Genomic DNA, 25,251 nt, shown 5'->3' with positions numbered 1-25,251 from the left:
GGGGGAAGAAGAACGAACTGGGGATGAGGGTGGAGAAAACAGTGCAACAATGAATGAATGAAAACCCAAAATCTCTGTAAACGTTCATTAAAACTAATAAAATTTAATTTAAAAAAAAGAGATAAGTTATTCAAAACTAAAACAGGCTTTGGTTGCTTCTGTCTTCCAGTCTGAGCTGGCCACAAACCCAAGGTACCAGTTTATAATTTATATATCTGTAGGGACCGGAGTGGCCTCAGTACTGAGAAGCGCAGAAAGTCCAGGGACTCCTCACACCTGCCCTCAGCACTGGGAGGTCCATCTCTTAGACTCACTTCATTGCTGTCTAGTCATGACTGGCTCACAGCTGACCCTCCAGCAAGTTGTGGGGTTGTAAATGGCACCGGAAGAAACTGCCCATCTTTCTTCCTCACGGCAGCTAGTGGATTTGAACCCCCAGAGAGACACAGCCTTTGGATTGACAGTGCAACTCCCTATGGAGAGATGCAGGAAATAATCACAGTGTGTCAGAGCAGGAGGCAGGGATTTTAAGAGCCGGGTTTCAGAAGCAGATGACCAGGCATCTCTCTCAAGGCATCTCTGTGTGGGGCTTGGACTCAGTTAACACAAGTGCATTAACATCATCACCCAGCGACTGTTGTGGTTGGGTGCCATCAAGTCAACAACTCACAGCAGCCCCATGAAGAGCAGATCTGAACCTTGTCCTGTCCTGTGCCATCATCACAACCTCCGCCAGGTTCAAGCTCACTGTCACAGTCACAGTGTCAGTCCATCTCATTGAGGGGCTGCCTCTCTTTCATTCACACTCTACCTCTCCTAACATGATGTCTCTCTCCAAGGGCTGAACCCTCCTGGAAACATCCTCTAAGTATGTGAGATGCACTTTCATCATCTCCTCTAAGAAGCAACCTAGATGAACTTTGCAGATTTATTCGTTCATTTGGAAGTCTATGATATATAGTCAATACTCTTTGGGAATACTGCAATTCAAAGGCATGGATTAAAAAACTCTCAACCCCCAGCTCCCAGCTGAAAACAAAGGAGGATGCTTCAATGATTTAGATCCTCCCAAAAGAGCTGTGGGTGAGCATTAACATTACTGGTAAGTATATTTGTTTTCTCCTGGACACAAGAGCCTACTATTTGGTCCTAAAAGCCTTCTGAGGTCCCAACTCTTCTCACTATTTCTTAGTTGTTGGACTTGATGGAAAACCTCATAAGCAGTTCCTTACTTCACCTCTGCCTTGCATGCGGACTTCCAAATTGTAAAACAACCCAGTTGTAGATGGAATTTGCTCCAGGACTTAAGAACAATAAATGACATAGTTGAGCCTCTACATCTTGTGGTTCCTAACCTATATACTATAATAGACAAAGTACTAGTCAACAGGCCTTTTATTGTAAGAACTACCTTCCCTCTGTAACTTGATTTATGCCACTATTAAAACCTCTACTTGGAATATTATTGCTTTTTCATTTTTGACTCATGTACTTTTAACTTGTTAGTTAAATTTGTGTCTTCTAGGCTGCAACACTTCCATGATACATATTCAAGGATATGAAAAAAACTCTTAACCTTATGAATAACAGACTGAGGTGTCGCTGGAGTCGGAACCAACTCACAGCTGACCCTGAAGTGGGTTTTTAGCCCCAGTAAATCACAGGAGAGAAACTGTCCATCTGGATTCGAACAGCATGCCTTTGGATTGCAGCGCAGCTTCTAACAACTAGGCCACCGAGCTCCCTAACAGGCAGATTCAAGTCTCTCGGCCATTGTTGTTGCTGCTATCTACCGCACGGTGGCGCTATTGGCAGCAGGTTTTACACAGGTGGTTCAAAATGCATCGGTTGCTCTGTAAGAGAAAGGTGTGCAGTCTCATCCCTTCTGATACACTGCCCTGAAAACCTGCTGGAGCTATGGGTCAGTCCCGACTCGACGGTGCACAACATCCACCACCTCCACTTGGAGGATCCACTCAGATGGCCATGAACCTTCCAGCTATGGGTGCTTCTTGTCCAGGTCCTGAGTCACAGAAAGTTCCACTTTAAAGTGCCAGGTCAGGATCGGTCCACTCCCGTGGCCTTAGAATTCTAGTCACCCCTCAGGGAGCTCTGGTGGCCTAGTGGCAAGAAGCTGCACTGTAATCCCAGAGGCATGTGGTTCGAATCCACCAGATGCTCTGCTGGAGAAGGAGGGGCAATCTCCTCCTGTACCAGTCAGATCTGATTTGACGGCACACACACACAAAATAATAAAATTAGAAAAAAAAAGTTACCCCTCAGAGTCTATCAAAGACCCTCTGGTCTACAAATCCTTCATTCTAGGGACAGAGTATCAGGAATGCATCAGGCTTCATGGAACAGTGATGGTGGCTTAAACACAAGGTCTCCTTTTTCTCACATAAGAAGTCACAAGCAGTGGTCGCTGTGTTGATGCAGCTGTTCAGCAAAGCTCTTAGGGATCCAGCCTCTTAGATCTCTACAAAATCCTCCTTCCTTAGCAGGCTGGCTTTTGTTGGAGTGCTTGCTGCCTCCAGGCTGCAGGATGGCTGCCACAGCTCCACACTTCACGTCCATGTTTAGGAGAGCAAAGGGGACAACCATTTCTCACCCCAGTCATCAGGAAGAAAAAGTTTTTCCATGGGGTCCCTCAGACAACTTCCTGTTGGTCAAAATATTATCACAGGAATACCTCAACCTTCAAGGAAGCCTAGAAAATGAGGACCCTCCTTTTACACAAATAACACAGCTCTTCTATGTTTGTTTTCCAAAGGCTAAAAAAATTAGCAAAATACATTTGCAAAAAAAAATGTTGCCTGGGGAAGGGAAAGCTTAGCAAACAAATTAGACGGTGCGTGTTATTTTCGTAACATTATGGTCTTTTACTTTTCTGGTCTGTGCTGAAGGAGGTGGAGACCGAGAAAGTGGTTGTTGGACAATGAATAATGTCTCTATGAGTCTCCCCTTATGGGTCCTGCACCTTTGGCCTCTCCAGGGAGGGAAAAAAACACCTCATCCGTGACCAGCCCTCCTCAGAACCACAGCGAGACTTCCCTGCCCTCTCCTCCCAGAACAGAGAGAAAGCAGCAAACAGGAGTGTAAATCTTCAGAGGTAAGAGAGGCCACATAATTCATATCAGAGAGGAAATCGATCTCAATTAGCTTCCTTTTCTCTCCAAGAGGCTTATAAGAATGAGAGGAGAAAGGCAGAAACTTAAGACACCAGCCCACAACTCCTCTGCCTGGGATCTAGCAGACAGCCCTCTGTTCAGCAGGGATGAGTGTTTGAGTGAGAGGTGTGGTTGTGGGGGAGTGGAGAGGGAGAAGGAGCCTTGGTGGTGTAGTGGTTAAATGCATGGCTGCTAACCAAAAGGTCCGTTGTTTGAACCTACCAGCTGCTCATGGGAAGAAAATGAGGCAATCTGCTCCATAAAGCTTACAGCGCTGGAAACCTGGTGGGACAGCACTGCTTTCTCCTCGGGGGTCACTGTACGAGTCCGAACTGGCTCAACAACAATGAGGTTTTGTTTATGCTTTTTGGAGAGGTGGAGATTGTTCTGCAAACACAAAGGGGGGAACACTAATGAGATAAGAGACATAAATTGGGAGAAAGGAAGACAAGGCAATGCCAGGTGTGGTCGGACTCAATTCCTGCTGCTGTCAGCTCCGGCTCACAGCACTCTTCACTGGCTTTCCGAGGCTGTACATCGGGCAGGAGCAGACAGAGCCGCTGGTGGACTTGAACCTCCAGAGCCGACACAGCCTTTTTATTAGCAGCACAACACCCTAAGGACCAGGTCCTCAGAGCTCCAGCACACTGTCACCACAGCAAAGGAAGACAGGAAGGAGCGTGAGACTAGAGACAACAGAGGTAAATACCACTGCAGGCCCAGTCCGAGATTAGCAGTAAGAGTCGACATTAATCTAGGAGCGGATACGTAGACAGACAGGCAGGATGAACAGGTCTGTGTAGATGGATGAAACTACACCCACAACCACGCAGATTTGGAAGTCGTACTTCTACACAGGCATCTGTAGGTGCTGTAAATAGATGCGCTGTACAGCGTAAACAGGGGAGAAAGGATGTAAACCTCTTAGTCAAACTCAAACACCTCGGGGGAACGAGTTGCTGGATTTGAGAGCTCAGATGTAAATGTGGTGGAGAATTGGCATAACATCATCCACGAAGTCAGTGTTCTCCATCCTAGTTAGATGAGTATCACCTGAGGTCTGAAAAGCTTGTGGGCAATGAGCTAAAGTACAACTATTGGTCTCTGTTCAGAACAAAGTGAGCGAAGGAAATGAGAAAACCCGGTAGTCCAAAGGACCAGTGGCCCCCAGGGACTTCAGTCTCCATGGCTCTGAGACCAGAATCTCCAGATGGTGCCCGGCTACCACCGCTGCCTGCTCTGCACGGGACCACAGGAGAAGGTCTCTGACAGAGTGGGAAAAAATGATGGAACCAAACCTCAAAATCACGGGGAAAAGAAAGACCAAGCCCACTGGTCTGACAGACTCCAGAAACCCCAAATCTACAGCCTTATCGCCCTTTAAGATGCAATTGAAACTACCGCCAGGACTCAATTATCAGTCAAGCAGCAGACAGGCCTATAAGGTGATGAATAACACCAGGGAGGAGGGACACACTTCTCAGAAGAATCCACCATAAAAGAGCCAAAGGGCAGATCAATCTATGATAATAAAGCTCAGTGGACAGCAAGGGCGGAGGGATGGAACGGGGAACCCAAGGAGGAAATGGGGAGACTGTTGTCATCGCTTGAAGATTTCAATCAAACATTTAGAAACAAAATGTGTATGAATGGAAAACTAATTTGCTCTATAAACATTCACTCAAAATACAGTTTAGTTCAAAAAAAATATAGGTGCGCCACTAGAGGTCCAGGTGGGAAGTCAGGGAGCCTTGGAGGCTACTCAGAGACAAGCTGACTCTAAACTTCAGGAAAGCTGGCTCCATGCATAGACGGGTGTGTGTGTGTGTGTGAGAGAGAGAGAGAGAGAGAGGAGGGGGATGGGCATAGAAAACTGTGTGTGTGGGATGGCACAGGACTGAGGCCAGCAGAGGATGCACCTCCAAATTAACCGTAGGAGTGGGACCACAGGGCGAGATGTCTGGGGAACAGATGCACCACAACCACCCCACTCCACAACGTCCTGGCCAGGATAGGAGACCCTTGGCCCCTGTGCTTGGGGCTGCTGTCAAAGCCAGCTCCATCGGGGTCTCCAAGGTCAGGCGATCTTGCTGAAGTCCACTTCACTAGCACACACTGCAGTGCCATTCATTTGGGTGGAAGGGACGTGTGTCCTCCTACCATGCTTCCTGCCCGTCCTCAGCACCTCCAGTGCCTCGTTCCCTGGATGCTGGAGACAGCTTAACAGATGGATGATGGCCTGTGTGGTCCTGCGCTTTCCATCTTGCATACCTACTGGCATCAATTCTTCTTCAGTCTTTCTTATTTGTTGTCCATCTTTCAGATGCATGGGATGCAGCTGAAAATACCATGGCTCGATCAGGCACGCCTTAGTCTCTACACTGATGTCCTTGCTCTTGAGCACTTTCACAAGGTGCTTGACAGCAGATTTCCCCAATACAACAGGTCTTTGACTTCTATGTTGCCATCAAGAGGCTTCCAACTCACTGTTGACCCTCCTCCAGGTTTCCAAGGCTGTGAATCTTTACTGGGAGAGGCTGCATGGCTTTCTTCCTCAGAGCAGCTGGGGGATTCAAACAGCTGACTTCCGGTTCGCAGCCCTCCATAAAACACACTGTGCCTCCAGAGCTCTCATCCAAGTGCAGTGCGTCCTGATCCTAATCCCTTCAATGAATAGTGTCTCAAGAAAAGAAAAAACAGACACATGGGGTTGGAGACCACACAGGGAGCCGCCCACAAACCAAGGGACACTGAGAATCTCAAAGGACAAGAAGAGACCATCTCCCAGAGCCCACGCCCCAACTTGGACTTCTAGCCTCCAAAACAGAGACAGTAAACTCCTGTTTCTGAAAGACCCCCTTGTGGTCTTCATGTTACAGCACAAGGAGGCTGAGATGAGCTGTGACTGCCACTCTGGCTCCTGCACTGTCCTGTTGTCTCTGGCCCAAGGGATCAACTCCAAAGGCATTGGGCAGGTGAGAGGGGCAGGGATCTTCACAAAGACTCCCAGGTACAAACCACATCTGTAAGAAGACTGAGGGCCTCCCAGACCCCAGCTCCCTGGAAGCCAGGTGGAGGGAGGGGTAGAGTGCACCTTCTCACCCACCGCCATCTGTCCCTGCCTGCATCCTGACCCCCACCCAGGTCGACATGGTCAGAGGAGAGGAGTGTAATGGTGGGGGTGGAGGTTGCTGTCCCTGCTGGCGCCGAGGGCCCCTCTCCCCTCCTGGCCCAGGTAACCTGAGCCCAGCATTGTGCCCATCCTGACAGCTGACAATGTTGTGGTCAGACAGCTGGTGAGGCCGGTGGGAGTGGGGGCCGTGTCACGTGAGAGCTGGAGCCGGCCTCAATCTGTTCAGAGCTGGGGAGCCACCACCCCGCTCGCTGCTGCGGGAGCTGAGACACCATGTGTGGGGACCCAGGGCTGCTGCTGCTCCTGTCACTGCTGGCAGGGGGCCTGGGTATGGACACAGGACCAGGGGCTGGGGAGCTGAGCTGGTGTCTGGGGGACTCGTGGGTATTGAAGTGCCCTCCACTGCTCATGCCATCTGTCCGTCCCAGGCGCCCAGGGCCGCAACCAGGAGGAGCGCCTGCTTGCCGACCTCATGCGTGACTATGACCCGAACCTGCGGCCGGCTGAACACGAGGAGGACGTGGTCAACGTGAGCCTGAAGCTCACCCTGACCAACCTCATCTCCCTGGTGAGCGGGCCTGGGGGTGGGACCCAGGGACCCCGGCAGTGGCCTCCTGGCCTCCTGGCGGCCTGTGGAGGCTGATGCAGGAGGAGGGTCAGGGCTGGTGGCTCAGCCCTCGGTTATGCACCCCCAGAACGAACGTGAGGAGGCCCTGACCACCAACGTCTGGATAGAGATGGTAAGAGGCCCCCAGCTCACCACAATCATGGCCCCACCAGGGCTGGACTCCCATTCCGCTCTGGGGGTGCCGGGCCGCCCACAGCAGAGACCTGGCATCCCCCCCCACAGCAATGGTGTGATTACCGCCTGCGCTGGGACCCCCAGGACTACGAGGGCCTGTGGGTGCTGCGGGTGCCCTCCCCCATGGTGTGGCGGCCGGATGTCGTGCTAGAAAACAAGTGAGAAGGGCCCATGTGGGGCTGGGAAAGTTCCAGGTGACACGTGTGACCTCTGACCCCAGGGACAGCAGGCCTGGTTCTGGAGTGGCCCATCCCCTCTGGGCTGGACCAGCTGGGGGCAACTTCTGTTCCCTGTGACTTTGGCTTCCATCCCCTGGTGACCCCATGGGGCCTACAGAAGGGCAGGGCATGGGGCCTGTGTGGGGCCGGCCACCCCTGGGGGACTGGAGCTGTTGTCACCACTCTGGTCATCACCACAGAGGTCAGAGGCCGGGCCTGCGGTGGGTGGGGTGGCAGGGAGATTCAGGGATCGGTGGTTCCCACGGCCAGGTTAGGCAGGCTGGGAGGGGGTGGTGCCCCTGGTCCCCCATCCACGCTGGTGGAGGGCTGGTCAGGAGCACAGGGTCCAGAGCTGGAGGAGGTCTGTGCCCACAGTGTGGACGGCGTGTTCGAGGTGGCCCTCTACTGCAATGTGCTCGTGTCCCCCGACGGCTGCATCTACTGGCTGCCACCTGCCATCTTCCGCTCCGCCTGCCCCATCTCCGTCACCTTCTTCCCCTTCGACTGGCAGAACTGCTCCCTCATCTTCCAGTGAGGATGCTTACGGGGCTGGGACAGGGCCATGGAGGCTCCCTGGGTGGCACTGATGGTTAAGCACTCAACGTCTAACCTGAAGGTTCAGTGTTCAAACCCACCAAGAGGCATCTGGGGGAAAAGGCCAGGAAAACACGCCATTTCCCAGTTCTGTTCTGACCACCCACATGGGGCAGCCACAAGTCAGGAGTGACTAGTACAGCCTGTTTGGCTTTTGGGGGTGGTGGTGGTAAAGGAGGTCAGCATGGGGGTGTCCTTGAGCTGGAGGGACTTAGGGAGCTCTAAGAGGGACCGTGAGGCAGCTGACGTGGGGTCCTGGCCTTTGGGGGCAGGTGAGGCTTCTGGCCTCGGCTGGATGACCTGGAGGCCAGAGGCCAGGCCCCACCTGTCCAGGGCACCTCTGTGCGATCTCCAGCAGACTCCTCTGAAGATGTTCCTGTCCCCTCAGTCACCTCTATTAGCTGCCTCAGTTTCCCCGTCTCTGCCCACAGGGATGAACAGGCATCAGTGTGCACGTGAAATACATGATGTGTACGGGGTAGATGTGCACACACATGTGTGTTAACACACATGACACATTCACAGGGAAGGGGTGTCCTGACATGGATGAGGAGTATGGCCCTGAAGCCCCCTTATGGGACTCAAGCCAGCCAAGAGGGGGTGGTCTGTGGGTCTCAGCTACCCCTCCCATAGCATGGGAGGGAGCTCCAGCAGACCTGGTGGTGTAAATGGGTCATGACTCTACAACTAGCTGAAAGGTCAGTAGTTCAAACTCACCCAGAGGCATGCAGAAGAAAAGTCTGGCAATCTGCCCCTGAAGAAGCTCCCTTCCAGCACACAAGGCTGCCAGCAATCAGAACTCAAGGGCAGTTAACCCCGATTTTGATAAAGGAAACCTTCTGGAAGGGCCCTCAATAAACAGGCCTCCAGCTGCCCTTGAGGCAGGAATTTCTTTTCTCTGTCTGACCAGAGGCAGCAGGAGGGATGATGGTGGCTGGGTGAGCACGGGGTAGGTCTGGGCTCTTAGACACCAGGCAGCAGGCACCCAACTCACTTCCTCCCAGATCCCGCCCCTTCCACATTGCCTGGAAGTTCCGTGGCAAACCTGGAAACACGGGCTATGAATTTGGAGGCACAACTGCTCACAGCTCCCCTTCTGGTGAAGCCCCTGTGAGCTCATGGGGCGGGGAGTGTTTCCACACTCGCCCATATAGCCTGTTTCCACCACCTCTCAGGTCCCAGACTTACAGCACCAATGAGATCAATTTACAGCTGAGCCAGGAGGATGGTCAGACCAGCGAGTGGATTTTCATTGACCCTGAAGCCTTCACAGGTATCCTGCACCCCAGGTCCTAGAGCAGCCTCTCCTGGGGTCCTCTTGGCTGGCCACAGGGCCAGCACCAAACCACAGCTTGGCACACTTACTGTTAAGCCCCTTCTCCTGAAATTAAAATGAAAACCTATAAACCCTGGTGGCATAGACGGCTCAGTGCTCCCGGCCCAGGGTACATAGGAGGAAAGGTCTGGCAAGCTGCTCCCCTGGGAACAGTTCTACTCTGCACACAGGAGGCTGCCGCCTTGAGCTGGACGTACACTCCAACCATAAACCGCACACCATGAGATACATTCCCCCCCCTTTTTAAAAAAACTGGTTTACATACAATCATTCATATGAGGTACTTTTTAAAAAGATCCCAGCCAAGTTCTCATCGTCCCCACAAATGTTACTTCAGTGTTGGATCAAAAGTCCAGTTTCCTGCCCTGTTGCCTGTGCCCTCCGTGCTGTCCACAGAGAACGGGGAGTGGGCCATCCGGCACCGGCCGGCCAAGATGCTACTGGACCCAGCGGTCCCAGTGGAGGAGGCGGGCCACCAGAAGGTGGGGTTCTACCTGCTTATCCAGCGCAAACCCCTCTTCTACGTCATCAACATCATCGCCCCCTGTGTACTCATCTCCTCGGTCGCCATCCTCATCTACTTCCTGCCTGCCAAGGGTACCTGGGGCTGGGGCCCAGGAACAAGCCCGCAGCTGGAGGAGTCCTGGGGAACGGGCTCTCTGTGGGTGGTCAAGGCAGGGTCCGGGTGAGGAGGGGTCCTGGGGAGCGGGCTTTCTGTGTTCGGTGAGGAGGTGTCCTGGGAAGCAGGCTTTCTGTGAGCCAGTGAGGTGGGGTCCTGGGGAGTGGCCTTTCTGTGCTGGAGAGGCACCCCCACTGTGGGGAGGTTCCCTCTTGTTCTGAGTGGCCTTTCCACTGTGGGCAGCGGGCGGTCAGAAGTGCACTGTCGCCATCAACGTGCTTCTGGCCCAGACCGTCTTCCTCTTCCTGGTGGCCAAGAAGGTGCCGGAGACGTCGCAGGCGGTCCCGCTCATCAGCAAGTATGACTCTTCACACCTGCCCACTGGGAACCTGCCTCCACTCTCCCATCCTTGGGAATCCTGGCTCTGCCCTCCTGCCATCTCCTCTCCCCAGGGGACCTGTCGGGATGGCATCTGGAGGGGGTGGCTAAGAGTCAGCCTGGCCTCACTCAGGTACTTGACCTTCCTCCTGGTGGTGACCATTCTCATCGTCGTCAACGCCGTGGTCGTGCTCAACGTGTCCCTGAGGTCTCCACACACACACTCCATGGCCCGCGGCGTCCGCAAGGCAAGATCCCTCCCTTTCCTGCTGTGTCCTCTCACCCCGTCCACGTGCCAGTACCTGCGCATGTCCCCCTTCTGTCCTGATGCACCTGAAGCGTTCGCCAAACAGGTGACACGGCCAGACCCTGCTAACGGTGTCACACGTCCACTCACTCAGGCTCCCGGAAAAGGCCGTAACAGGGCACTGCCATCAACCAGTGCTTGGCTTGTTTTTAATCTCCTGGGGCCATTTTACTGACGGGCCAACTGAGGTTTAAAACAAAATTTAAAAAAAAAATTTTTAAACACTTAGGAAGGTTTGGATCCAAGTCTTTGGGCTCCGTAGATGACTTGCTTGAGCGGTGCACACAGAACTAAGTGCTTACCAGTGGGTGATTGATTGGTGGAGGTTATCTGGGAATGAAAGCACCTGGTGGTACAGTGAACTATGCGTTGACAGATGATGCAGAAGCAGAACTTCCACAGAGATGACGCCCTTGAAAATCCTGTGGGATTGTTTTACTCTGTCTCACAGTAACAGCAGGCAGCACAGGGCTCCGATTTGTGGTTCACAGGGTCATCAGGAGTTGTAGTCCATTTAATGGCACCTAACTACAATAGTCCATGGTCTGCCAAGAGAACAAACAGGTCTGTCCTGAAGAAGGCAAAACCAGGCTGCTCCCTGGAGGCAAGGATTTTGAACCTCCATCTGACATACTTTGGGCATGTTGCCAGGAGGAACCAGTCCTTGGAGAAGGACATCACGTTTGGAAGGGTGGAGGGACAGCGCAAGAGAAGACGACTCTGGATGAGACGGATGGACTCAGTAACTGTGGTAATGTATCGGAGACAATGAAATTGGCTCAAGATAGAGCAGGGTTCAAAGCTGCTGTATATAGGGTCACTATGAGCTGCAAGCGACTCAACAGCACATAACAACAACAACATCGGCCTAGCGTTAAAAAGCTGCACTGCTATTCTGAAGGCGTGAAGTTCAAATCTGCCTGCAGCTCTGTGGGGGAAGGATAGTAATCTCCTCTTGTGTGATTACTGCCTCTGAAAATCTGCTTGAGGGTCAGCTATGCATTGGTTCCGACTCAAAGGGAAACAACAACAACAAACAACAACCACAACATCACAGGGCACCATGAGTTAGAATGGAAAGTGGACTTTTTCTTTTTTAACTTGTGTTGATAGTCCAGCACCTTCTGGAGTAAGATTTTTGGCCTTTCTCTAAAGTGAGGGCATATATACACCCTTCCCATTTTACAGATGTGAAAACTGAGGCAAGAAAAGGTAAATGACCAGCCACGTGGCTAGAGAGCAAAGGGAGCAGCCTTGTTAGAATGGCAAACCCACCACCTTCCCAGGCCCACTCTGCCTGCCTGGGCCCAAACAGGCTGTACGCGGAAAAGGGTCTTTACAAGGTGCACCCTAGTACCTGCTGCCATCAGCATAAACTCCAGTGCAGGTCCTCCTGTACCCGGCTACCGTCGCTGCCCTGCTGCCCGTGTCTGTTGCCGGGGTTCCACGCCAGCCCAGCGCCTGCCCAGCCTCACCAGCCACCCCACGCCCTTCCTTCCGCAGGTGTTCCTACGCCTCCTGCCCCAGCTGCTGCGCATGCACGTGCGCCCTCCGGCCCCGGGGGCAGCGCGGGAGCCTCGCCCCCGCCCCCGCCTGCAGAACGGCTGCTCGGGGTGGCCGGTCCGCGCCCGGGAGCAGGCGGCCCTGGGCCTGCCCCACAGCGAGCTGCTGTTCCAGCAGAGCCGGCGCAACGGGCTGGTGCGGGCGGCGCTGGAGAAGCTGGGTGAGCGCGAGTGGGAGCGCGCCAGGGCCCGGCCGGCCAGGGCAGCGCGCAGGCAGAGGGGTGCAGGGCCAGTGTGGGGTGTACACGGAGGGCGGGGGCCTGGGAGAGAGACCACCTTCCCTCCCTTCACTCTGTACCCAAGCCTGAGTCTCTCTGCTTCCTCAGAGAAAGGCCCGGAGCCAGGCCCGAGCCAGGAGCTCTGCAGCAGCCTGAGGCAGGCGGCACCAGCCATCCAGAGGTGCGTGGAGGCCTGCAACCTCATCGCCAGGGCCCGCCACCAGCAGAGTCATTTCAACAGTGTAAGCCAGGTGGGGCAGGGAGGGGGTCAGCAGGAGGAGCACCTGCAGACCCAGGGCAGGGGCAGGGAAGATGAGTGTGGACCCCCAAGAGGGCCAGTGAAACACCCCACTGCTGTCAGTTCAGACTCACAGCGACCTGTAGGACAGAACTGTCGCATGTGGTGTCCAGGGCCTGTCTCTGTGGAAGCCGACTGACACACCTTTCTCTGTCGGTTTTAGTACCAACCTTTTGGCTGGCAGCCAGTGCTTTAATTACAGTGCCACCAGGACTCCGAGGGGTGGGGCAGTTGGTGGAAAACTGGAGTAGGGGTAGGCTCTCCAGGCCCGGGGTCACAGAGAAAGAAGTTTTGAAGCGATGGAGGTTTGCCATCATCTGGGACCCTGCCTCCTGCCCCCAGGGGAACGAGGAGTGGTTCCTGGTGGGCCGTGTGCTGGACCGGGTCTGCTTCCTGGCCATGCTCTCCCTCTTCGTCTGCGGCACCGCTGGCATCTTCCTCATGGCCCACTACAACCGTGTGCCCGCCCTGCCCTTCCCTGGAGACCCCCGGCCCTACCTGCCGTCACCTGACTGAGCCCACTGGCCACTGCTGCACAGGGAGGGAAACCTCACCTGAACCAAGGTGGCTGCACCGAGACTGAGATGCTGTGTCTTGCTCTGTGGACAGCTTCAGAAGTGTGATCTCCAGAAAGCGCTCTTCTGGGTCCAAATAAAGAGACAGTGCTGGAGTCTAGAGTGGTGGGTGATTGGCTGCAGGCAGGGGTGCTTCTAGGGGTCAGCATCCACGTCGCATTGGCTCACTGGCCCTAGCCTCCTGTCCACTGCCTCTGCGCCTCAGGAGAGCATTACCAGCTCCCACACGTCTCTGCTCATTACTTCCCTCCTTCCTTGTTCTGTACCATTGAGTCAGATCCGACTGTCACAGGAGGAGAATGCCCCTCCGTCTCCAGCGGAGCATCTGAGCATCTGGTGGATTTGAACTGTGACCCTTCAGGACTGCTGCACAGCTTCTTACCATTAGGCCACTAGCGCTCCCTCCCCACACATTTCTGAAGCCCTGATGTCATCTCTGGGTGCCAGCCAGTTAGCTGTGACTCATAGCAACTGTCTCTGTACAATAACCAACGTCGTCTGGTCAGGCACGGTCCCCACAATCCTTGCTGTGTTTGAGCTACTGTGTCAACTCACCTTGTTGAGAATTTTCCTCTTTTTTTACTGACCTCCCACTTTACGAAGCACGATGTCCTTCCCTAGTGAATAGTCCCTCCTGATAACATGTCCAAAGTGCGTGAGATGAAGTCTTCCCCTTCTTACTTCTAGGGAATATTCTGGTTGCACTTCCTCCAAGACAGACTTGTTCTTTCTTCTGACCTTCGATAGTGTAGTCAATATTCTTCACCACCACAACGCAGGGGCATGGATTCTTTGGTCTTCTCTATTCCTTGCCCAACTTTCACATGCATATGAAGTGACTGGAAAGGCCAAAGGTTGGGTCAGGTATACATTAGTCCTCAAAGGGACATCTTTGCTATTTAAAGGGCTGTGTTTTACACAATGCCCCCTCTTACCCTCCTGAACTGGGCCTGGCAGCTATTTCACACAGTCCCTGCAGGTTCCTAGTGGAGGGATGTCAGGAGCGATGCTGGGAGCAGCAGTGGTCCATGCCAGCGGGCATCACCTCCGGGCAGTCTGGGTACTGAGATTGCCCTCCTCCTCATCTGCACATGTAACTTACCCACTTTTTACCACTGATCACAAAAAGATTTTGGAGTCTTATTATCTTTGTTTTTCCACAGTTAATAGTGTTCCTCAAACATCATGAATAGTTAAGAGTCCCTGTCCCTCTCATTTCAACTGTGTGGATGAAGTGCAGAACAAGAGGGCTTCCCAGAACACCAGGAGCTCAGAATTGGCCAGTTCTCTGCCTCAATACTGCACACTCCGAGAATGCTTCTACAGCATGCAAAGTGGACCCTCTCCCTCAAAGGCAAGCACTCAAATAATGGCTAATTTGGAGTGCAACAAGACAGACAGGGAGGCATGGGGTTAACAGGGAGCTGCACTGGCTCGAGGCTGGCCCCTGACCTGCCTCCCTTGGCCTCATCAGAAGCCCAGCAAAGGTCTCCAGGGGTTTTCAGGTGCTGCTCTGAGTACAGCTGGGTTTGTCATCTCTGCTCCTGAGCCTGTCCCCTCACGAGTAGTATGTGCACAGATGCCAGTTCCCGGCTTCCCTCATTACAACCACAGGATCAAAGGTGTGGTGATCAGAAGACGTGCAGGTGCCACTTGAAAGCACAACAATGAGACATAGACTCGGAGGAGAGCTCTCGCACAGAGCTGCTGGCTTTGGGCTCTATCACCAGCAGGGTGTACTTCAGTTAGGGCGCTCTGGTAGCGTAACCCAGAGGGACTTGTGCTGCGAGGCCAAAGGCTGCATCGCTCTGTTTGAATCCAGCAGCAGTTTTGCAAGAGAAAGATGGGCAGTCCCCTTCCATAGTGAAACCCATCAGAGGGCCAGCTACGAGTTAGCAATAAAGTGCTCAAAGCAATCCCTGAAAGGCAAAGGGGCACAAAATGTGCTGTTTGCATAGTATTCACATTGCATTAGTATTATAAACCGTCTAGAGATGGTTTAAAGTGTACCGGAGAGTGTACAGCAGGTTAATGCAAATACTATGAAACCTTGAGCATCCTGGATTTTGCTATTTAAGAGAGTCTGAGAAAGAATGTCCCAGTGATACTGAGGGACAGTATCTTCCTAACAAAGAATACAATGTCATTATTATTGTTATGTGCTGTTGAGTCAAAACCAATTCATAAGCTGACCCCCCTAGAAGGTTTTCCAGAGGCTGTAAATCACACAGGAGGAGACGGTCCATATTTCCCCCATGGAGCAACTGGTGGATACGAACCAAGTGCTTTTGGGGTGGTAGTTCAATCCCTTACTACTAGGTCACCAGAGTTCCCTTAAGAATAGCAATAGCTACCATTAATCAAGGAGGTCAAGGATTGTAGTCTTCAATATGGACTGAAGCTCAACACATCAAGAAGACAAAGATTCTCACCACTGGGCCAATTGGCAGCACATGATAGATGGAGAAGAGATTGAGATTGTTAACAATTACAGCTTGCTTGGATCCACAATCAACACATTTAACACCAGCAGTCAGAAAATTAAAAGATTAATTGCATTGGGAAAATCTGCTGTCAGGGACCTCTCCAGAGCGCTGAAAAGCAATGGTGTCAGCCTAGAGACTAAAGTGTGCCTATTCCAGGCCATGGTCTTGTAATTATTTGTTATGCTTCAGAGATACGGACAATGATCAAAGATGACAGAAGAAGAATTGATGCCTTCGAGTTGTGGTGCCGGAGAAGAGTCCTGAAGGGTGAAATCAAGTTTCTCTTTGGAGACTAGGATTTTGAAGTTCCGTCTCACAGACTTTAGGCACGTGGCCAGGAGAGACCAGTCCTTGGAGAAGGACATCATGCTTGGAAGGGTGGAGGGGCGGCATGGGAGAGGAAGACCCCCAATGAGATGGATTGATACAATAACTGGAGCAATGGGGGGGGGTGTGTCAGAATTAGTAAGACTGGCTCAGGACAGGGAAAGGTTCAGAGCTGCTGTACATAGGGGCACTGGTGATTCGATGACACAAAACAACAACAAATTGTACGAGGTATTGTGGCCAGTGCTTAACACGGATAATTTTGTGGAATCCAGACAGCTACAAGTAGCTGTTATAACATCACATTCTCTGGACAGCTGGAGAGATATCATGTGTGTGCAAACTGCACAGGGGCTGGAGTTGGGATTTGCACAAAGTAGTGATACATTTCTCAAGCAGACAAAAGAACTGAAGAACTAATTCAAGCCTCAAGTTGTAATACTTAATAATTTCATGAGTAAAATATTGAGCAATGCAGGAAGCAGCAGCCAAAGATAAAAGAAATATATAGTCATTGTGTCAAAAAAAGGATTGATCAATGTTGAACCATTTCAATAAGAAGCATACAATTAAGAACCAATGCTCATGAAAGAAGTTCAAGCTGCACTGAAGGCACTGGCAAAAAATAAGTTTCCAGGAATTGATGGAATACCAGAGGGGTTTTCTGCAGACAAATGCAGCCCTGGATGTGCTCCTAGTCTATGAAAGACATTTGGAAGACAGCTACCTGGCCAATGTACTGGAAGAGATCCATTATTTGTTCCCATTCCACAAAAAAGGTGATCCAAAAGACCATGGAAAATGTCAAACAATATCATGAATGTCCTGTGCAAGTAAAATCTTGCTGAAGATTATTTTTTAAATGGCTGGAGCAGTACAGTGGCAGAGAACTGGCAGAAATTCAGTCTGGACTCAGAAGAAGTATATCTGAGAGATATACTTGCTGCTGTCAACAGGACCTTGGCTGATAGCAGAGAAAATCATAAAGATGTTTATTTATGTTTTATTGACTATGCAAAGGCATTTGACTTTGTGGATCACAGCAAACTATGGATAACATTGAGAAGACCAAATTGTGCACATGTTAAAGCTATATATAGTTGTCCAAACTGAGCAAAGGAACACTGCATAGTTTAATATTTTTTTTAAAAAAGGTTTGCATCAGGGTTGTGTCCTTTTTCCATACCTATTCAACCTGAATGCTGAGAAAATAATTCGAAAAGTTGAACTGTATGAAGAATATGGCATCAAAATTGAAGAAAAGCTTATCAACAACCTGTGTTGTGCAGATGACACAACTTCACCTGCAGAAAGTGAAAAAAGACTTGAAGAACTTACTGAAGAAGTTCAAAGACTACAGCCTTCATTAGGAATGGCATTTCACTGTGAAGAACACAAAATTCCTCACCATTGGGCCAATAGGCAACATCATGATAGTGAAAAGACTGAAGTTGCCAAGGATTTCATATTACTTGGATCTACTATCAAAATCCTTGGTAACAACAGTGTAGAAACCCTAAGAAGTGTTGCTGTCAAGGACCTCTCCAAGGTACTAAGGAGCAGTGCTTCAGTTTACAGACTGTACCCAAGGTATTTCCAGTTGCTGACTGTACATGTGAAATTTGGACCATGACTAAGGATGACAAGAAGAACTGATGTCTTTGTATTGTGGTGTTGATGATGAGTACAGAGTTATCTTAAAAACGAAAAAAAAAAAAAAAAAACCCCAACAACCAACCAAAACCCCAAAACCTAGTTCTTGGATGAAATACACTCAGGAGGCTCCTTCGATGCAAGGCTGATAAAACTTCACTTCACTTACTTTGGGCATGTTGTCAGGTGTCAATCCTTGGAAAAAGACACTATACTGGGAAAGGTGGAGGCACGGAGAGAGGAAGATCCTCAAAAAGGTGGACTGATAAGGTGACTGTAGCAACGCGGGCTCAAGTTTGTCGGAGATGATGCGTGAGATTGTCAAAGGACAGGACAAGGTTCAGATCTCGTTCGCTATGAGTCTTTATGGCACGTAACAGCAATGATGCCAAAGGCGGCTGGTGATTGATTCCAAAGCCCTAGTGTCCTCGCGGGAGAAAGAGCTGGGGAAATGCAGCCAAAAAGACTCCAACCCAGGAACCCAAGCGCCGCTCTCCTATGTCACCCGATCACTAAACGTTGGAATACAACATATTGGATGCAGGGCTCGCGCTCTCCAGTGCCCCTTTCTCCGAGGGTGCTGCAGGCAGGCGTGCCTTCCTTCGGGTGAGGTCCCGGACAAGCGGGCCCCAAGCACCGCGATCAGCGGGCGGGGACCCGCTGCGCAGCCCGCAGCCCCGCCCCGCACCGCCGCGCAGCCGCCCTCCGCGGGCGTCCCGGGATTCCCGCCCCCCGCAGGGCCTGCGCACCGACGTTCCGCTGCCGCCAGCGCAACCGGAAGTGGCCGGCCCCAAGGCGGAGGGACCGGGCCGAGCGGAAGTCACCCCGTGAGGCAGCGGCGACGGCGGCGGCGAGAGGATGAACAACAAGTTCGACGCGTGAGTGGCGCGTGGCCGCCCCGGGCCCCTTCCCCCAACCGCACCCCCGTGCGGCCCGGCGCCCGCTCTGCGTCTCGGCCCTCCCTCCGGCCTCGGCTGACCGGGACCGGGTGGCCGGCGGGGTGGGGGGGTGGGGGTGCGAGGTGCTGGGGGTTCCGGGCACCTCAGCACCGCTCGGCCAGCGGGGGTCCCGGGAAGGGTGGCCGGGCCTTGGGGAGGGACCCCGGGGGGACGCCCCGCCCCGGGGGGGGGTGCGTGTGGCCGGCGGCGTGGAGGGTGGAGACCGCGGCGGTTTGGGTGTTCCCGCAGCCTGGCCTCCTCTGCATCCAGCTTGCCGCGCACACCGGCTGGCCTGGGGCTGGTCACCTGTCCACTCTGGGCCTCCGTTTCCCCATGTCCGGCGTGGGGTCGGTGACAGCCCGTCGGGGAGGGTTTTGCAGATGCAGTGGGGGGTCCAGTGGCTCCGCAGGCCGACACCTGGCAGCATCTTCCCGAGCCTGCTTCCTGCTTCCTCTCTGCCGCCCCTCCTCCTCCTCCTCCCAGCACCCTCGCCCAGAGCTGGCCAGGTCCTCGCTCGCGCCCCTGCAGGGACCCCAGATCCTCCTTTAGTGACCTGCAGGGACTGCAGAGCGAGCCTTAGGATAAGGAGTCGCGCGCTGCCAACCCAAATGCCCGGGGTTCGAATCCACCAGCTGCTCCGCGGGATGGGCAGTTTCCTCCTGTGCGACTCTCGCTGACCCCCACCCCCCGCAGGGTCAGTGGAGAGTCCGATCCAGCCCCGTGGTGCGCACCAGCACAAGGGATGCACGCGCGGTTTTGCATCTTAACTCTGCCCACTGTCTCTTTAGTGGGTTATGCTCTTCGCTGCTCCGTCAGTCGTTTTGAAAGTCCACATCTGAAGACCTAGGTAGCCAGTCCCAGACCTGCCAGCATTTTGCCACCAGGAAAGTTAACCCAGTTTTTAGCCATTTCTGCCCCACGTCAGTGAGGAGTTGAGATGTAAGGATGACAGGACATTGAGCCCGGTTTAAAGATACTTTGTGAATTGGTAAATGTTTCAGAGTCTGACACTGACCCACAGAGATAAGTGTGTTCTCTGTGTGTGTGTGTGTGTCTCTTTGTGTCTTTACCTTGGACAACAAATTGAAATCGTGCCCAATCCAGTGGCATCCTCACAGTTGGCTACGCTTAAGGCCATTGCTGCGGTCGTTATCAGTTCATCTCATTGAAGGTCTTCCTCTCTTTCACTGACCCTTAACCTTCCCAGATATGTCCTTTGCTGAGACTGGCCCCTCCTAGCAGCATACCTAAGATGTGTGAGCCATTCTCAGTCTTTGCTTCTAAAAAACACTCTGACTACACTTTTTCCAAGACGTACTTGTTTGTCATTTGGCAGTCCTGTATACTTTGTCCGTTCCACAGTTCATGTATGTATATGACAGGACAGCATCTAGTAGTTGTCTTCATCTCGTGTGTGTGTGTGTGTGTGTGTGTGTGTGTGTGTGTGTGTGTGTGTGTGAGCCCAGGCCAGCAGGTTTAGATTAAAATTGCTAAACAGATGATAAATGTCAAATAGACTTACTCCTGTTTAGGTTGTGACCTGCTCTGCACAGTTGGGTTTTTTCCAGTGCAGTGAGTGCTGGAGTTTAGATGCAGAGCTCCTGAACACCCACCATTCTGGACAGCTCCTCACCGGTGTTTCCTCACTGGAGAGTTCCTCCACTGCTTGAGAAAATATGACAGGACACTTCCAGCCTGAGGCTGGCTTAGCCGAGCCCTGCACCCCCATTCGTGATCATTAGCCCAGCAACACCTTGCTCTACGTCTAAGCCCAATGAAGCTTTGCCTCCACTGAATTCAGAATACCTCAAAATCGTCTTAAGAGAGCAGTTTTATGCATCATCTGATGCAGACGAAAACTATGCCCATCATTGTCAAGAAATCTCTATAAGAGGAGACTGCCCACCTTTCTCTCATGCAGCAGCTGATGGATTTGAACTGCTGACCTCTTGGTTAGCAATTTGATATGTTATGCTACACTTGATACATATGCCATCAAGACTCCTTAAGGAAAGGAGGCTGGAACTGTCAGGAACACAAGTACATTTTTTTTTGTTGTTGTTATGTCCTATCAAGTCACTTGTAACTCACAGCGACCCTCTGTCCAACAGCTCTGAACCCTGCTCTGTCTTGAACAACCTCATTGTGTCTGACGCACTTACCCCCATTACACCAGTTACTGGGTCAATCCAGCTCATCCAGGGTCTTCCTCTCTTGTGCTGTCCCTCCATCCTTCCAAGCATGATGCTCTCCAAGGACTGGTCCTACCTTGTAAAATGACTAAAGTATGTCAGATAGAGCTTCAGAATCCTTGCCTCCAGGGAGCAGTCTGGTTTTACCCTCTCCAGGACAAACCTGTTTGTTCTCCTAGCCGTCCATATTCAGTATTGTTCTCCAGCACCACAAATCCAAGACATAAATCCCGTCATCCTTAGTCATTGTCCAGCTTGTATTTGCAAGTAATTGCAAATACCATGGCCTGGACCAGGTGCACCTTAGTCTGTGGACTGACATCATTGCTCTTTAGTACTCTGGAGAGCTTACTGATACCAGATTTTTCCAATGTAATTCATCTTTTGATTTCTGTGGAAATCAGTTGTCAGTAGATTCCAACTTGCAGTGATCATGTAGGATGGAGTAGATTGCCTCATGTGATTTCATCTATTCCTGTTTTACCCACATTGTGGGATCTGCAATAAGCTAATTTAAAATGAGTAATACTGATGTTTTGCTAGATACTTTTCATATATTCTACTTGTAACAGCCTTGCAGAGGGGATGTACTTTCCTCCTTTTACAGGTGAGGAGAGGAGGGTCTCTGAGATTGAATAACTTGTCCAAGACAGCAGGAAGGGGCTATATGCTGGGAATCAAATTTAGATTTGTTGTTTAATCTTGTATATGTACTCTGTTGACAAAAGAATGTACCTTGTAATTTTTAATTTGTTCTAATTATTAACTCTTCTTACACTGAGTCAGAGGGAGCTCTCATGGCCTAGTGGCAAGAGGCTGCATTGCAACCCTAAAGGCATGCACTTCAAATTCACCAGCTGCTCCAAAGGAGAAGGATGATGGAATCTCCTGTGCAATTTATTGCCTCTGAAAACCTGCTGGAGGGTCAGGTGTGAGTTGATTCTGACTAAAAGGCACACACCAACATACTGAATTGGGATTTTTTAAACATATTTTTTAGCTTTTTTCATTTGGAATTAGCACCGAAAGCAGAACCCTGGTCCCTACTTTGATTTTCATTTTTTTCTGCAAGAATTCTGAAGCTTAGACATTCTTGTGCCTTGTACAGGCTGTCCTCATCACTACATGACGCCTCAGAGCATGTTCCTCTTGCTTGGAGCCGAGTGCACTGGTATAATCTGATGAGCTCCAGTTACTGTTGGACCTTCTTCTGTTGTGAATATGACCAAAGGTTGTAGTTACTGGGCATCCTATTTTGCTTCCGTGGCCATTGATCTTGTTAACATGTAATATCCTCTCCTGCTTTCACAAGGACTGTTTTGCCTAGTCTAGTTGTCCCAACTGCCATATATTTTGTTCCTGTGTTAATTTGGGGCTCATTTTTAACTGCTGTCTAAACCACTTACTTGGCACTTACCTGTAGCACCCTGAATTGCTTTAATTTTTTAAATCGATACTGTTTGTCTGATGCTAGTAGATGGCCTGATGTCCTCAATACTGAGGCAGCAGCAGGTGAGCTCACCGGTGCCACATAGTCTGGAAAGCCTCAGAGATACTAATTGCCTGCTTGGTCTAGGAAGCATTGAGTTGGCTCAAATCCAGCAGCAGACCAGGAAGAGTCGCCTGTGGAAGAGAAGAGGCAAACGGTTTACCATAGGAGTAGATGCAGAGGGCAGAGAGATTAGTTATTGCCACTCAGGAAGTAAAAGCAGGTGCTGCAGGTCTTGTAGGGTTTCTGTTTCCTCCAACATGGCCGGGGAAGTGTTTGGGAAACACTAGCATTGTTTCATCTCCCATGTCATTGCTTTTCCTCGTTCCTTTTCTCTAATGATTGCTAGCAAAGCCACCAAAAAGAAAGAAACTTAAATGGTTTGCTCAGAGGCCATCGATACAGGGAGATGCTGAGAAGGCTACATCTCTCTTTAACAAACACTAAAAGAGAGGGATCCCCACTGTATGCAGTAGGAGAGCTAAGGAGACAGGAAAATCGTTTGAATCCCTGTATTCGCCCTAAAGAAGGGAGCCAAGAATTGACATGGGCCTAAGCAGTATGAAAATCCATAGGACAGTCTAGCTGAGGGAACAGAACAACTGGCTGTGATAGAATAGATGGGACAATGGCAGATCCTTCCAGGGGGAAGTTGAGAAGGGCGCCCAGCTTGTGTGTCCACTCGGGTTTTGTGTGTGTATGTGTCTTCCCACACGTCCACTCGGGAAACAGTGAGTAGGTTCACATGGTTGGAGCGAAGAGTTTAGGAACAGGTAGGTGGTGACAGAGGGCCCCTGGCACCCTGGTGGCTAGCATGTTGGTAGTTAGAATCCACCACCTTCTCCACTGAAGACAGATGGACGACATCCTCCTGTTAAGATTTACAGTCTCTGAAACCCAATGGAGGGTCACTGTGAGTCAGAACTAACGGGGTGGGAGTGAGTTTGTTGAGCGGATGGGCTGCACATGAGTGTCCAGGCCTTTGTACCGTGCTGAGACTCTTGCGCATGTTCACCTCAGGTGAAGTCCTGTGGCCTGAGCTTCAGCTCTTGTCCCTAGACGCTGCTGTGCACAGTGGATGCTAGGTAGATGTTTGGTTTTAGTCCATGACACCTACTTACTTGCTAGCCATGCTTCTTTAGGAAAAGAAACAAGACCACCTCAAGTTTAACAGGTGGAATTTGGCAACAAAAAAAAAAAAAGTTTAACAGGTGGAGAGGGTGTGCTGTAAACACAGATAATGGTCTCTCAGAAGTCCAGGGAAAACTGAACTAAGCCAGACAACACCACATCTACTCCTCGACTCCATTCTCATTCATGTTCTCCTCTCTCTCTCTCTCTCTCTGTCTCTCTCTCTCTCTCTGTCTCTCTGTTTGTTCATTGGCTTTGTTCTCACATATCATTTGTGTTTGGAGTCTGTCTTGGTGGCCGTGCGTGCAACCTGTCTTCTAGGGGAAAAGCTGATGGAGGAATTTGCCCAGATTTTTTTGATTGCCTCTGGGGGATGGCCAGGCTGTCTGCCCTCTGATCAAGTGACCTTCCTAGGCCTGAGTCTATCCCGAGTCAAGAAGGGAGGGCCGTGGCACAGGGAGTGACCACCTCAGAGTGTTCTACAGCCAGGGCAGTGAACTAGGCATGACAGGCACATCCCAACATGGCTAGTTCGCCTACTCTGGTGTTTATTTGAGATCCTTTTACATGTTCTTCTAGGCACTGGGGACCAAAAGGAGGTGAGATGTGTGCGTATGAAATGTGTGTTCCTGTGCTTATGTAGGGTAATGTGATCTGAGTACAGTTTGAACATTTCTGGTAGCTTCCTGTGAAATTCCCAATTCTCTTACTACATACATGGAGGGAGCTAGTAGATAAGGAGAAATGGCACTGGTGACACAAAGTCAAGAAGTTTGAATCCATCAGCAGCTCTGCAGGAGAAAGATGAGTAATCTCTTGTGTGATTACAGCATCTGCAAACCTCCTCGAGGTTCACCTCGCTTTGACTTGTAATCTGCTCATTGACCGTGAGTTTTAACATAGAGTCATTAGGTCTCACGAGGAGACCCATGATGAACTCTTAACGTAAAACTGCCACCTTTTACCTTAAAGGTAAACTCTTGTTTACCTTTCTTCCTTAGATCCATTAAACTTCAGGTGTACCTAAATGCCTTTGAGTAGGGTCCTAAAAGGTCAGCATTTGCAATGCATTTGACTCTGACAGCAAGAAAATGTTTACCTTTTGGACATTTTTTCCCAAAAAATTTTTGGCTCAGCAAATATGGAACATCTTTTCTCAGTGCTAGAGACCCAGATGACTAAGACCCTGCTCTAAGTACCTTCTCCACCACCCAAAGTTTAGTGTGGATAAGTGTGGCAGAAGGGGCACCTCCTGTTGAAAGGGTAGTGTTCGCGGAGTTCAAGTGTGAGAACGTCACTGGGAACGCTTTGTGGAGGTGGGGGGGGAGGGAATGGCACTGAAGAGGCAGGCTAGGTTGGATTCCAGAAGGCTGCGTGTACTTTCTCCTGGAGGGTGACTGTCCAGAGCTAGGCACCCTAGGAGGTTTTAATCCAGGAAGCCACAGGATCAGGTCTGCATTCAGAAGGATCTTGGTGGTGGTAGTGTGCATGTCGTGAGAGGTTTGAATGAGGGAAACTGCTTGTCACAGTTGAGATGACAGGAGGGCCTGAACTAAAGCCACAGCAGTGGGGAAGTACTGGGAGAGATGACAAAAGGGAGAAGGTTATAAGCTTCATCTGAAATGCCAAACCCACTGCCATCAAGTCGATTCCAACTCAATAGTGACTGTAAGACGTGTCAAATGGCCGAGAGGGTTTCCATAGTTTGTACAGAAGCTGGTCTTTCATCTTTCTCTTTCAGAGTGGCTGGTGTGTTTGAACCATTAACTGTTTGGTTTATAGTAAATTGTTTCAACCACTGGGCCACTTGGATTCTTTTTTTTTT

General features: G+C 51.0%; 2 protein-coding genes across 3 annotated transcripts in view; both read left to right on the top strand.

Annotated features, from left to right (window-relative positions):
• The first annotated feature begins 6,576 nt into the window (after positions 1-6,576).
• Positions 6,577-13,151, top strand: CHRNG (cholinergic receptor, nicotinic, gamma (muscle)). Its single transcript, XM_006893471.1, has 12 exons — positions 6,577-6,631; positions 6,732-6,871; positions 6,999-7,043; positions 7,154-7,263; positions 7,699-7,854; positions 9,093-9,190; positions 9,650-9,850; positions 10,116-10,230; positions 10,384-10,498; positions 12,061-12,280; positions 12,446-12,579; positions 12,978-13,151. The coding sequence occupies exons 1-12, from the start codon at positions 6,577-6,579 to the stop codon at positions 13,149-13,151; spliced, it is 1,563 nt and encodes a 520-aa protein (XP_006893533.1).
• Positions 13,152-18,513: 5,362 nt separating this feature from the next.
• Positions 18,514-25,251, top strand: part of EIF4E2 (eukaryotic translation initiation factor 4E family member 2) — a 26,832-nt gene continuing 20,094 nt past the window's right edge. Inside the window, exons 1-2 of one of the 2 annotated variants that reach the window (XM_006893470.1) lie at positions 18,514-18,554; positions 19,552-19,569. In XM_006893470.1, the coding sequence (XP_006893532.1) occupies positions 18,535-18,554; positions 19,552-19,569 (38 nt within the window). In that variant the 5' untranslated portion in view covers positions 18,514-18,534. The remainder of the gene's footprint in view (positions 18,555-19,551; positions 19,570-25,251) is intronic. The other variant, XM_006893469.1, reaches the window with a different exon arrangement.

This window comes from Elephantulus edwardii, unplaced genomic scaffold (assembly GCF_000299155.1).
Source record: "Elephantulus edwardii isolate Elephantulus edwardi_28Jun2011 unplaced genomic scaffold, EleEdw1.0 scaffold00127, whole genome shotgun sequence".
Lineage (NCBI taxonomy): Eukaryota > Metazoa > Chordata > Mammalia > Macroscelidea > Macroscelididae > Elephantulus > Elephantulus edwardii.
This window is presented reverse-complemented; position numbering and strand designations above follow the sequence as displayed.